Source organism: Lutra lutra, chromosome 8, assembly GCF_902655055.1.
Source record: "Lutra lutra chromosome 8, mLutLut1.2, whole genome shotgun sequence".
NCBI classification, from domain to species: Eukaryota; Metazoa; Chordata; class Mammalia; order Carnivora; family Mustelidae; genus Lutra; species Lutra lutra.
Genome location: NC_062285.1, coordinates 76777188 through 76792045, shown reverse-complemented (window position 1 = coordinate 76792045; position 14858 = coordinate 76777188). Strand labels below are relative to the sequence as shown.

At 42.1% G+C, this 14858-nt stretch overlaps 1 protein-coding gene across 1 annotated transcript in view; it reads left to right on the top strand.

Annotated features, from left to right (window-relative positions):
- The first annotated feature begins 2324 nt into the window (after positions 1-2324).
- Positions 2325-14858, top strand: part of TM7SF3 (transmembrane 7 superfamily member 3) — a 34582-nt gene continuing 22048 nt past the window's right edge. The window contains 4 exon segments of the mRNA XM_047741322.1: positions 2325-2593; positions 14408-14435; positions 14437-14515; positions 14517-14561. Coding sequence (XP_047597278.1) covers positions 2503-2593; positions 14408-14435; positions 14437-14515; positions 14517-14561 — 243 coding nt within the window. The 5' untranslated portion in view covers positions 2325-2502.

Genomic DNA, 14858 nt, shown 5'->3' with positions numbered 1-14858 from the left:
CTGATTCTCCCTCTGCCTTTGCCTGCCACTCCCACTGCTTGTGCTCTTTCTCTCTCTCTCTCTGTCAAATAAATAAATAAAATCTTAAAAGAAATAAAGATTGGGGCGCCTGGGTGGCTCAGTGGGTTAAGCCTCTGCCTTTGGCTCAGGTCATGATCCCAGGATCCTGGGATCGAGCCCCGCGTTGGGCTCTCTGCTCCGCAGGGAGCCTGCTTCCTCCTCTCTCTCTCTCTGCCTGCCTCTCTGTCTACTTGTGATATCTCTCTGTCAAAAAAAAAAAAAAAAAAAATTTTTTTTTTTTGTTTTCAATTTATTTATTTTGAGAGAGTGCACATGTGCATGTGGGGGGAGGGTAGAGGCAGAGGGAGAGAAAATCTCAAACAGACTCCAGGCTGAATGCCCAGCCTAAGGCAGGGCTCCATCTCATGACTCCGAGCTGAAATCAAGAGCCGGAAGCTTAACTGACTGAGCCATGCAGGCACCCCCTCATTGTCTTAATTTGATTTTTGTTGTTTTTGTTACTAATGAGTTTGAATGTTTTTCTTTTATTGGCCATTTCTATTTCTTTTCTTTTTTTCTTTCTTTCTTTTTGGTCATTAACTTGGCTTTTATTTTTCCTTCTTCTTCTTTTTTTTTTTTTTAGATTTATTTATTTTAGAGAGAAAGAGCATGAGCAGGAGGTGCACAAGGGGAGAGAATGTTAAGCAGACTCTGGGCTGAGTCCAGAACCTGAGGCAGGGTGGATCTCATCACCCTGAGATCGCGGCTGGAGCTGAAACCAATAGTCATTCACCTGCAGGACTGGGCCTCACAGGTGCCCCTTGACTTTTCTTATTGCTGCTGGAGTTTTTTGACTTTCATAGAATTTAAATTTTTAAGTAGCTAAATCTATCAATCTTTTCCTTTATGGTTTCCTCCTTTGTTTTTTTTGCTGAGAAATTTCCTCCCTGAATGCTTCTAACCACTTCCTGCTTGGTGCTTCCAGATTCAAATAGATTTTTGCTTAAATGAACTCTTTTAAAAGGAGGTTCCTTCCACTTTGAGATGAAGTTTTGTTTTGTTTAAAAGCATTTATTTCAGGTCGCCTGGGTGCTTCAGTCGGTTATTAAGCATCTGACTTGGCTCAGGTCCTGTCTTGCCATCCTGGGATCCTCCCCACCTCTGGCTCCCAGCTCAGCTGGGAGTCTGGTTGATCGGCTTTCTCTGCCCCTACCCCTACTCGTGTTTGCTCTCTCTCTCTCTCTCAAACAAATAAAGTCTTTTATTTGTATTTATAAGAAACACGTATTTCTTCTAATTCTCTTATGGTTTTAACGAATACTTTGGAATTTCATTTTGCTAGGGTGAGATAGAGTTCTAATACTGCCTCCCCAATAGGGTGCAGTCAATCAGTCATCAGATTAACTCATTTGATGATTCAGTTATCATCAATGGTAGGTAACTGAATGGTAGATAAAATAAATCTACCCATTGATTCAAATGTTACCCTTATTACCATCATCCTGGGATTTCATCTACTGAGGAATGAGGACATGTGGGAGACAGTAGAGGGAAAACAGGAAAATTGTGCCCGTTCAGATTACGGTGATTGCTATTGGTTTTAGTTTAATAGTGGAATAACCGAATGTGTCTTTTTCAAGATAGTTGCTCATTAAAATACCTAAATGAAAAGTTTAAAGAGCAGGCAAAAGAAAACAGAGCAATCTTCCCCCAAATAACTGAGTCTACATATCTAATTCCACAATGCGCTCACGAGCCGTCTGTCATATGGACTGCTGTCCTTTAAACAGCCCTCAGGTGTAAAGTTTGAGAAAGCAGGGGTCAAAGTCTAAAGTCTTCGAGGATATTTCGCTCAGAGAAAATGAAACTTGATTTTTAAAATTGGAGCTCACCACTACAGAAACACGACCCGCCCCTCATTTTCGTACTAACATCGGCCTGAGCAGCGAAGGGAAACCACCCACTGATCGTGGGTTTTGAGTCCGGGATTCTTGTCTTTCCCTCTTGCGAAGGGCAGTTAAGCCCGGGAACAGGAGCCTGGAGACGTTAGGCCGCAACAGAAAGTTATTTTTTACTCTAACGGCGGTTTTCGTAAGCGAGAAAGATACAAAACTGAGAAGTACGGGTTACACCACAGAACTTTCCGGGGTCTCCTCTGCCCCCCCGCAGCGCAGGGCTGCGAGGACCCGAGGGTGCGCGGCGCTCAGCAAGCCGGCTGGGCGCGGGGAGGAGGCGCGCGCCGGCCGGACCCGCCCCTCCGCCTTAGCCCGCGGCGCGGGTGGAACCCGCGGGCGGTGACGTAAAGGGGGCGGGGAGAGGCGCGGTGTGGGGTTGCGGGGTTTCTGCCGGAACAGGAAACCTCCCAGTGGGGCGCAGGCGTGCGGCTAGCCTTGGACGCCCGCCCTGGGGGGCCGGCAGGTGTGGCGCCTGACAAGTGATGGGAACCTGCGCCAGCGCTCCGGGATAGCGCGGGTGAGGCGACAGAGCCCCGCCCGGGCAGCCATGGGGCTCCTTAGGCTCCTGGTCCTCGCGGTGCTGGCGTCCGAACCCGGCGTGGCCGGAGGAGCCGAGACCGTCGGGAATTCCAGCGAGGGTAAGGGCAGGGGAGCCTCAGTTCTGCAACCTCAAGTTGGTTTTGCATTTCTTGCAGGTTCGCAGTCCACCTCGGGATCTGTGCATTTCGCTGGGCGGGTGGTGAATTCAGAACCGGCGGGAATGGATCAGGGTCCTTTCCTGCTGAAGGAGATTCCCATTGCCGAGGAGGCCTCGCCGTCAACCTACTTTAGGCTGAGGGAATAGGAAGGGTTAAGTAACTCTCCTGGTCAGACACGTTTTTAATCTCCCTTAGGGAGCAACCACGTGTTTTTAGGTTTAAGTTGACTCCTGAAAACACCTCTTTGCTCTCAAGTGGTGTATCTGAGACTCGACTGTGAAGCTTGGTGCATACTTAAGGGCTTTATTAATCATGTTCCTCCAAGCTGCTGCGGGTTTTTACACTCCAGAATCTAGATGCTTTTCAGATTGGGTATGCTCTACGGAGTTTGAAAGGAAAAGTGAACCCAGAGTGGGTTGGTATAGGTCATGTGCTCGGTGAATTCGTTTTAGCGATAGCTCCTGGTTTGTTCATATAAACCATAAAAAAGCAGTAATTGTGCTAGGCTGATGATAATCATGTGCTTTTCCGTGAGCTCAATCACATTCTTCGTTTTATTTTGAGCTTAAGAGAGCAGTTGCATTTCTGAACCAGTTTATTTTCTGAATAATGTGGTTGTGTTCCTAATTGCCCATCTTAGAAAAGCTTTTGTGCAAACTGAATCTTAGAGTCATTGCACAGGAGTTAAGGCCAGAGCTGAAAAGGGCAGTTATATTTATGCAGAGAAAATAGCCTTGTTAATGATAGGGCACTGACATTTCTCTGTGGCAGGAAGTGCCAGGTGCTTTCCCTGGCATTGTTAATTAATCCTCACAACCCTATCAGATAATTATCCTCCTCAGAGCAGGGTGGTAAGGCAGAGGATGAAACTGGGGCCAGGATCATGTTCATTACACAGGTCGACAGTTAAGAGGGGCACAGGTGATATTTGAATTCATGTGTGTCTTGCTGTAGTTTTAATTTTCACGGTCCTTCCACTTCAGCAAAGCTGGCCTCCAATAAAGATATTTTACTTAGTATGGTGCTTTACACTTAATTCTGTGAATTCTTATTCCTCAACATAACCTTATGAGAGAGGTAACGGTGATGCTATCTCCATTTTATTTTTTATTATTTTATTTTATTTTTTTAAGATTTTATTTATTTATTTGACAGACAGAGATCACAAGTAGGCAGAGAGGCAGGCAGACAGAGAGGAAGGGAAGCAGGCTCCCTGCTGAGCAGAGAGCCCAATGCGGGGCTTGATCCCAGGACTCTGGGATCATGACCTGAGCTGAAGGCAGAGGCTTAACCCACTGAGCCACCCAGCGCCTCTTCATTTTATTTTTTATTTTTTATTTATTATTATTATTTTTTAAAGATTTTATTTATTTATTTGACAGAGAGAGATCACAAGCAGACAGAGAGGCAGGCAGAGAGAGAGAGAGAGAGAGGGAAGCAGGCTCTCTGCTGAGCAGAGAGCCCGACGCGGGACTGGATCCCAGGACCCTGAGATCATGACCCGAGCCGAAGGCAGCGGCTTAACCCACTGAGCCACCCAGGCGCCCCTCCATTTTATTTTTTAAAGATTTATTTTCGAGCGAGCGATTGAGTGCAAGTGGGGAGGGGCAGAGGGAGAAGGAGAGAATCCCAAGCAGACTCCCCACTGATTGCAGAGCCTGATGTGGGGCTGAGTCCCCCGACCCTGATCATGACCTGAGCCTGCGCATTTGTATTTAATAGTATCTTCCATTCTTGTTTTACATTCATATCTAGTAGTTTACATGGAATTACAGTAGTAATTGGAGTTGAGCGGAATGCTATGTGGGCCTTCTAGTATTTGTGTCATTGCTGGTTCTGGGTTTAAGGCAGCAGGCTATTCGTGTGGTTCATTGCAAGTGATCTCTTTTAAAAGTATGTAAAAGGGGGCGCCTGAGTGGCTCAGTGGGTTGAGCGACTGCCTTCAGCTCAGGTCATGATCCAGGACTTCCAGGATCGAGTCCCGCATCGGGCTCCCAGCTCCTTGGGGAGTCTGCTTCTCCCTCTGACCTTCTCCTCTCTCATGCTCTCTCTCACTCATTCTCTCTCAAATAAATAAATAAAATCTTTAAAAAAAAAAATAAAAGTATGTAAAAGGTAGTGTGTACATTTCTGTGTTTCCTTTCAGCTTTTAGGGGTAATGAAAATTCACAAGATATAAATGAGGTATGGGGAGGGGCAGTTGAATACCTACGAACTTAAGTGTCTGAACTGAGGTTTTTTAATAGTTCATCTGAAGAGGATTATGAAGACTAAGATTTCACAGATCTAGAATTTGGTTGTGTCAAAGCACAAACAAGTAAATTTTAGTAAAAAAAAAATAGAGTTGGATAATTAAAAGAGTCAAGTTTAGGATCTGATTGAGAAACAAAAGGAAAGATTAGTACTGGTCAGCTTTTTTTTTTTTTTTTAAAGATTTTATTTATTTATTTGACAGAGATCACAAGGCAGAGAGAGAGGAAGGGAAGCAGGCTCCCCGCTGAGCAGAGAGCCCCACATGGGGCTCGATCCCAGGACACCGGGATCATGACCAGAGCCAAAGGCAGAGGCTTTAACCCACTGAGCCACCCGGGCGCCCCTGGTCAGCTCTTTTTTTTTTTTTTTTTTTTTTTTAAAGATTTTTATTTATTTATTTGACAGAGAGAAATCACAAGTAGGCAGAGAGGCAGGCAGAGAGAGAGGAGGAAGCAGGCTCCCCGCTGAGCAGAAAGCCCGATGCGGGGCTCGAACCCAGGACCTGGGATCATGACCTGAGCCGAAGGCAGCGGCTCAACCCACTGAGCCACCCAGGCGCCCCCTGGTCAGCTCTTTTTAAAATAAATTACTAGAAGGAAAAATAACTCTGGGAATGGAGGAAGGGTATGAAAAATAGAAGAGAGTACCTGGCTGTGGGTGAGATGGCAAAAAATACCTTTGGCAGAAAAAGCAGAGCCATTGTTTTTTAGAGGAGAGCCACAGCCTGAGTGCTCTGTCTCCATGTTAGCCATTTGCCTGCAGTATCATTTGATGTGCTGTCTTTTTCCTTCCCACTCACAAAGTCACAAGATCTAATTATGCCTCATAAAGTGAATCCTTTTCCAGGTGGCTTAGAGGAGAAGTTCCTGTTAACTTCTTCAGGGTATAGTTTGGATACATGTCTTCTTTTGCTTTTGTCTGTTTTATTTTATTTATTTATTATTTTTAAGATTTTATTTATTTATTTGATAGAGAGAGAGATTACAAGTAGGCAGAGAGGCAGAGAGAGAGGGAGAAGTAGGCTCCCTGCTGAACAGAGAGTCTGATGCGCAGCTTGATCCCAGGACCCTGGGATCATGACCTGAGCCGAAGGCAGAGGCTTAACGGACTGAGCCACCCAGGTGCCCCTGTTGTCTGTTTTTATAAGTAGAAATTAAAGGCATTTTCTGCCAGACTATAGTGTTAAAGTCTTGAATTTTAGTATTTTTCCCTGTCGCTCCTTGGAAGTCTCTTTCTCATTTTGATGTTTATGATGGACATGCTGGACATGTATAGTCCCCTTCTTTCTACTAGTTTATTCGTAGGGCCATATTGAATCCCTGACTTCTTTTTTAAATAAGGAGATGAGTCCCTGAAATGCTGGGAAGCTAAGGGAGTTTCGTAATGATACTTTATTGTGTAGCACTGGACAGTTTAAAATTTGTTTCTCCTATTTATTTTGTACTTTCAGCAGCCAAATGATGTATGAGGTACGTGACTTCCATTTCACCATGGGGAAACTGAGGCCCAGAGGAAGTAAATTACTTTCCTGAGGTCATAACATTCAACCATCCTTCACTAAATATTTACTGTGTGCCAACTATGTGATTGGTACTGTACTAGACACCAGGGTGTCAACTATAACAAAGCCCTGCGTAGCCACAGCTGGTTTGGCGAATATTCAGTCTTCTCTAAAATTGCGAAGTGGTTAACAGACTGCCAAGGTAATACTGCTGAAGGATTTTCACGCAGAAGTTAGGTTAAAGATGACTAAGAATGGGAAAAAATGTATTTATCCTTTCCTAATTCATCAAACATCATGTTGGGAGTTCTCAGACCTGGCTGAACATTAGACTCAACTGGAGAACTTTTAAAAAAAATTTTTTTTTAAGATTTTATTTATTTATTTGATAGAGATTACAAGTAGGCAGAGAGGCAGGCAGAGAGAGAGGAGGAAGCAGGCTCCCTGCTGAGCAGAGAGCCCAATGTGGGCTCGATCCCAAGACTCTGAGATCATGACCGGAGCTGAAGGCAGAGGCTTTAACCCACTGAGCCACCCAGGCGCCTCCCCCCCCTTTTTTTTAAAGATTTTATTTATTTATCTGATGCACAGAGAGAGATCACAAGTAGGAGAGAGGGAGGCGGCGGGGCGGGGGGGAAGCACGCTGAGCAGAGAGCCTGATGAGGGACTCCATCCCAGGACCCCGAGATCAAGACCCGAGCCTAAGGCAGAGGCTCAACCCACTGAGCCACGCAGGCGCCCTGTCCTGGAGAACTTTTTAAAAAGGCAGTTTGGTGAAGAGCCAATTAGAAATTGAAATGTAAAAGAAAAAATGAATTTCTGTTAGCATCAAGGAACATAGAATATTTAGGGGTAATTATAATGGAATATGTAAAGACCTTTACAGGAAAAACCATATATCATTTTTTTTTTTAAAGATTTTATTTATTTATTTGACAGAGATCACAAGTAGGCAGAGAGGCAGGCAGAGAGAGAGGAGGAAGCAGGCTCCCTGCTGAGCAGAGAGCCCGATGCGGGGCTCGACCCAGGACCCCGAGATCATGACCTGAGCCGAAGGCAGAGGCTTTAACCCACTGAGCCACCCCGGCGCCCCACCATATACCATTCTTGAGACAAACTGAGAAACTAAGCAGAGGGATATCTCAGATTCATAAATTAGAAAATTTTATGTTATAAGGATATCCTTTCTTCCTCAATACATTCATTGACATTCCAATCAGATTGTTGGCAGCTTATTTTGTGGAAATCGACAAGCTGCTTTCAAAAATATATATGAAGATGAAAAATGGCCAAAATAGTCAAGATGGTCTTGAAGAGAAAGAACAAATTTGGGACAAAATCGACACCAATGCAATATTGGTGTTAGGATAGACAAATAGACCATTGGAATACAATTAAGAGCCTAGAAACAGACCAACGTATGTGGTCACTTGTGAAAACTGAAATTGCAGAGTAGTAGGGAAATGGTGGTATTTTCAATAAAGGGTATTATATCAACTCAGTATGCATATGGAAACATGAACCTTGACCCTCTGCCTCACACCATATGTAAAAATCAACTTTATATTGATTTTAGTCTTAAATGTCAAAGGTAAAACAAAGGTCTAGAAGTTAACATGGGGAATGTGTCTTCATAATCTTAGAATATGTTGGCAAAGATTGGGTTAGAATGACACAAAAAGGACTATGCATAAAAGAAAAACTCAAGAAATTGGTCTACATTAAAACTAAAATTTCTGTTAATCTAAAGGTAGTAAGAGTGGAAAGATGAGGTAACGGAATAGTAGAAGATACACTGACAGAATGCTCATATCAGTGATGTATAAAGAACTAAAATTCAGTCAGGACAGTCTATTTTTAAAGTGGGCAAAAGTCTTGAACACAGACCCTTTTACAAAGCGTGTCCAAATGGCTCATAAACAAAACAAGATGTTCTTAACCTCTTTAATGATTAGGGAAATGCAAATTGAAATCACAGTGAGATACTACTATGCATCCAACAGAGACACTGATGATACCAAGTGTTGGTGAGACACTTGGGCAACCACAATACTTTTCCACAAGTTGATAGGAGTGTAAATTGGCAAAACCATGTGGGGTAAGTGTTTGGCAGTAGCTACTAAGGCAGAATGTAAGTGTACCCTATTACCTGATGATTCTACCCGTGGGTTCTACCCAATAGAAATGTGTACGTATGTGCACCAAAAGACACATACAAAAAATTGCTTGGAGTTATTCATAATAACTTCATATTAGAAGTAATCCAAATGTTGATTAACAGAAGAAAAGATAAGTAAACTGTGGTATATTCCTTTTACGAAGTATACAATGAAAATGAGTAAGTCATGATTACTTAGAGTAGCTTGGATTAATTTCACAGGTATGATATTTTTAAAAAGCTAGACACAAAAGAATTCATCCTTTGTGATTCTCCTTAATTAAAGTTCAGAAATAGGCAAAGCCCATCTGTGGTGTTTGAAGTTAGGATCATGGTATTTCTGGGCAGGAGGGAAGGCTTAGTGATTGAAAGGGACCACAAGACCTCTAAGATGGGAGAATGCTCTTTCTTCACCTACCATGTAAACTTCATGTACTTCTCTGTGTGTATGTTCAATAAATGTTTTTTAACAGACACTTGTACCCTAACCCCTTTGGTTTTTATTTAACCAGTCTTGACAGGGGCCCAGGCAGCAGTAGTTTTTAAGAAGTCCCTCCAGATGGTTGTAATGCACAGCCAGAAAGGATAACCACTGTATTAGATTTCCTTCCAATAAGGCCATCTTATGAGTGCTGTAGGAAATTTGAAAAATAAAGAAATGTGCAAAGAAAAAGGGGGGAAAAAGCATTTAAAATACACCCCCAGAGGCACCTGCTTTTTTTTTTTTTTTTCTCAAAGATTTTTATTTATTTGACAGATCACAAGTAGGCAGAGAGGCAGGCAGAGAGAGGAGGAAGCAGGCTCCCCACTGAGCAGAGAGCCCGATGTGGGGCTTGATCCCAGGACCCTGGGATCATGACCTGAGCCGAAGGCAGAGGCTTTAACCCACTGAGGCACCCAGGTGCCCCGGCACCTGCTTTTAATACCCCTACTTATCTTGTCAAGTGACCAGGTTTTCAAATCATGGATACCATTTCTTTTATTATCTTGTATCTGCCAGGTTCCTGCTACAGGTATTTGATTGGGGAAAAAGGGTTAGTGAGGCGTCATCTTTCCCATAGCTTCTGGAAATCCAGGAAGTAATAAATGAAAGCTGTAGCCAGGTGTTTTTCTTAAATTTAAAAGCAGAGACTGTAACTTAATGTTTTGATCCTAATCATTATATATTTTCATATGGACTGCTTGTTTTCATTTCTGATTTTCTTAATGAGAGCAGGACTTCTTAGGTAGTTGAACCATTTAGGATGAAAAGTGATCTGTTATACTGTCACAGGAAAAACCTCAGATAGGTTTTACTGCCTGATACGTATGTATGCTTTCTAGTAGACTCTTTTACAGAAAGAACTCTTTCTTAATTTTTATGCTGGAATGGTAACAGCCTGTATGTTCATCAGTAGGGGATTTGTTGAAAAAATATGGTTACATACAGAATGAAATATTATGTAACGTGTAAAATGGTAGAGCTAGAGTTATCTATGTTGATATGCAGAAATATCTAAGATCTATTAAATGGGCTATACCAAATGGATTTATATTTTTCCATTGTATGTAGAAATATTTATTATATCTGCCAAAGTCCTAAAAGATGTATGCCAAACTGTTAATAGTGATTATTTCTGCATAGTATATTTGCTGTGGGTATTGATTTTCTCTGCATTTCTTACCTTTCTATAATAAAGGTTATGTATTGTCTGGAAAAATATTACGATTTTAAGGGAAAAAGAAAACAAGTGATGGAAGTGTTGAGAGAGTGTCATCATTTTGTCTAGGGTCTTATTTTATCTGTGTTCTTATTTTAATAAATTTGAGATGAAGACTTGAGGTAGAATCTGTGTTTTGAGTGCTGTCAGGAATGGAGGATTTTTCCAAATTGTGCAGTTTCAGTTTCTGGTAAGAACATCTCACCATCATTATAGAAATTTGATAAACTGTGAAATGTGTAAGGAAAAGAAAAATCCCTTAAAATATACTCGCAGTGATACCTACTTTCAATACCCATACTTACCTTAAGTTACCAGTTTAATAATGTGTTTTAATTTTTTTTTTAAGATTTATTTATTTATTTGACAGAGATCACAAGTATGCAGAGAGGCAGGCAGAGAGAGAGGAGGAAGCAGGCTCGCAGCTGGGTAGAGAGCCTGATTCGGGGCTCGATCTCAGGACCCTGAGATCATGACCTGAGCTGAAGGCAGAGGCTTTAACCCACTGAGCCACCCAGGCGCCCCTGTGTTTTAATTTCTATGGTTCTTCTTCCTTACTGTCATTTGAAACACGGAAAGTTTTGGTTCTCCGTGTATTTCTGAGTTGTGATTTACTTTCATCCCTGTGTGATAGGTTACGGGGAGATTAAGAAAACCTTGACACCAAGACTTAACTAGTTGATAGCTTTATTTATTTAAAGAGTTTTTATTTATTAGAGAGACAGAGAGAGAGAGAGAGCGAGCGCACCCACAAGCAAGGGGAGTGTCAGGTAGAGGGAGAAGCAGGCTTCCCACTGAGCAAGGAGCCTGATGTGGGGCTCCATCCTAGGACCCTGGGATCATGACCTGAGCCAAAGGCAGAGGCTTTAACCCACTGAGCTACCCAGGCGCCCTGGGTAGAGTTTTTATTCAAGGTCTTGTAATGGGGGATAAACATACAAGATTATCTGAACAGTTTCTAAGATATACTTAAAGGCAAATTAGTGAGAATTATAGAAATCTCGGACAGCCTTCACAAATTCATTTGAACCAGTTTTGATCACAGTACCCAAAAGGCAGAACAGCTCGTCCATAAGAACTTCATAAATACCTGTCAAATAGAGAAAATGGGGAAGAAGAGGAGAAAACTGAAAAAAAAAAAAAAAAAAAAAAGACTGAGAATATAACTAGAAAAGGCAGTGAAAAATAAAAAATGAGCTTAGTGATTTGAACAGTTAAAGGATGAACAGTTAAAGGACCAATTAGTTCCTAGGAAAAAAAACATACTGCTTTCAGTTTGGCAAACTAGAATTTGTGGATATTTTTAAGACTTGGAAACTGAGGATAGATGGGACCAAAATTAAAGTATGATACATGCAATTTTTTTAGTGCCACTTAATGAGACTTACTTAATTTTATGTATAATTTGGTTCCCTAATAAAATAATCATGATGATGGGAAAGCCTGGAAAATGTAGAAGTGTTTTTCTTGTTTCCCTTTATACAAAGGGACTTCCCTGTCCAGGGTCTATTAAATTCTTCCTAATATTTTTACCTCTGTTCTGGCTGGAGCTTAGTTTTGTTTTTCTTTTCTTTTGTTTTTTTTTTTTTTTAAGATTTTATTTATTTGACAGACAGAGATCATGAGTAGGCAGAGAGGCAGGCAGAGAGAGAGCAGGGAACCAGGCTCCCGGGTGAGCAGAGAGCCCGATGCGGGGCTTGATCCCAGGACTCTGAGATCATGACCTGAGCTGAAAGCAGAGGCTTAACCCACTGAGCCACTCAGGTGCCCCTGGAGCTTAGTTTTACATAAAAGGTAAAACGTGTTTCTGCTTACATAATTGGGAGGAAATATACCATCTTCATTTGTCATTGTTGCCACTAATTAAAATTTTCCCTGGAGTTCCAGAAATTAAATTGTAGCCACCAGTAACTTTTTTTTCTACCATCAATTATAAAAAAAAATTATGAAGGTAATATAATGGCATCATGAAGTTTGGGGAATTTAGGCAGAGTAAACTTTGATCTCAGCCTAGCTTTATTATTTATTCTGTTCCACTTCTTGGTTAACCATTGTTGATAGTCTTTTTTAAATCATCCAGATGGAGTATTTGTGTTTAAAAAAAAGTGTTGGAAATTAGCCTGTTTGGGAAATAATACATAAGAATGAGTTTGAAGTTTAATGTCTGGAGTATTTTCCTTTACCACCCACTGACTCTAATTTCCTCCAAAATAAAATGATAGTTCCACAGTGGAACTTACAATCTATTGTCAACTGTTTCATTTTATTAAATTTAAATCTTTTTTTTTTTCTATTTTTAGACTTAAAATCTGCCCCCCCCCACCCCAAGGACTGCTTATGTATTATGTGGGAGCTCCTCTGTTATTTCTGCAGAAAGATGCCAACTACAGGGTAGAGGATGGGACGGGCATCCAGGATCACACACATAAAAGCAACCTATTTAGTGGATTGTTTGAGAATTGGGTTGATGAAAGAAAGAACTGGGGTGCAGGGCGGAGAAAGACAGTGCGTGGATGAGTGAAACACAAAGGGAGGCAAGCAGACAGATGACAAAGGCTTAGATGAGGTGTTGTAAAACTCGTGTGGACTCTGAACTTGATTCTTGAACCAAAAGCTCCTTTTTCCAGCATGCCCAGGGTTCAGGTTGCATGTTAAGTATCTGGTGTAGGTACTCAGACATTTTTTGTCAGTGTTGATGGCACCTTCCTTTGCAAGCTAGGTAATAACAGACCCGTTTGACAGATGAAGAAATTGAGCTTTAAGGGGATTAAGTAACCTGCCTAAGATCACACAGCTCATAACTGGTGGGTTAAAATTGAAGCCCTCTATATCCCTCTGGGCTGAGCTGACTTCAGAATTCACTAGATCAGGTTCTGTTTTTACTATCAGTGTATTCATAATTGTTAGTGCTTTCTTAGGGTTGTTAAACCCTTAAATTCATGGGCTCTGTTTTTGCTTTTAAAGGTTTTATTTAGGGACGCCTGGGTGGCTCAGTTGGTTGGGCAACTGCCTTCGGCTCAGATCATGATCCCGGCGCCCTGGGATCGAGTCCCACATCGGGCTCCTTGCTCAGCGGGGAGCCTGCTTCTCCCTCAGCCTCTGCCTGCCATTCTGTCTGCCTGTGCTCATTCTCTCTCTCTCTGACAAATAAATAAAAATCTTTAAAAAAAAAAATAAAGGTTTTATTTATTTGAGAGAGAGAGAAAGCGTGTGCAGTTACAAGGGGGAGGCAGGGCAGCAGGACCTGAGCAAGGCAGATGCTTACCCCATTGAGCCACCCAGGCACCCTGTTTTGTTTTTTGTTAATTAAAAAATTTGTTTTAAGAGTTTATTTATTTAACAGAGAGATACAAAGCAAGAGGAGGGACTCAAGTAGTGGGAGAGGGAGAAGGGAGAAGCAGGCTTCCTGCCGAGCAGGGAGCCTGATGAGGGGCTCAATCCCAGGACTCTGGGAATATACCTGAACTGAAGGCAGAGGCTTTACAACTGAGCCACCCAGGTGCCTCAAAATAAGCTCTATACCACGCGGGGCTTGAACTCATGACCATGAGACCAGGAGTCACATGCTTTACTGACTGAGCCAGCCAGGTACTGCCTGGGGCTCTGTTTTGACTGGAATTGTTAAGGCTGCTTACAGCGGGGAATGTTCTGGCTCTGGGCACTGGGCATCCTAAGGCATCCTGAGTACTCTTTTTTTTTTTTTTTTTTTTTAAGATTTTATTTACTTATTTGACTGAGAGAGATCACAAGTAGCAGAGAGGCAGGCAGGAGAGAGAGGAGGAAGCAGACTCCCCGCTGAGCAGAGAGCCCAATGTGGGGCTCGATCCCGGGATTCTGGATCATGACCTGAGCCGAAGGCAGAGGCTTTAACCCACTGAGCCACCCAGGCGCCCCCTGAGTACTCTTTTGTTTGAATCTTTCAAAGCACCTATCTTACACTTAGTGCTCAGTTACACAATTGAGTAGCTGCTTCCCCTTCTTAAGCTTAACTGTCCTCATCAGTAAAATAGGGGCAGCAATAATTATCTCCCCAGGTTTTTCTCAGGATTTAAATTAGGAATGCATGTATGCTTATGTTTGTGATTTCTACAAGTTGATATTACAGGTATAATGTTACAATGAAACGTTTCTTCCCATGGCAGGTCTTCTTGAATTTTCCGTAGGAAGTTTAGATATTCATGCTCAACAGACCCTCCCCAGAGGATGCCATTTTGCGTCATATTTCCAGCAATGCATCTTTCCTTATTTTCCCAGATACACTCACAGTATCAGAATACAACAATTTCTTTTACTAAGGTAAAGTACGGAGAGTTATTTCTTTAAAACACCATTCCAAATTTTGGGGTCTTGTATTTAGTAGAAACATGAGAATTTAATGCCTCTTTATGTGTGACTTTATGTCCTTAAAAGAAAAAAAATCAAGATTGGAGCCTGTCAAGTTAGTGGTTTAGACTGGCTAAGAGGTGTGCATATCAGGCCTCTTGAGTATGGTGACCTCTGACTTAAAGAGGGGGTGTGCAAGTGCCATGTTTCGGAGTAGGATGGTCTTTACCAGATGTCTCCTGGTCGCAATTAAGCTTTTCTTGTGATTTC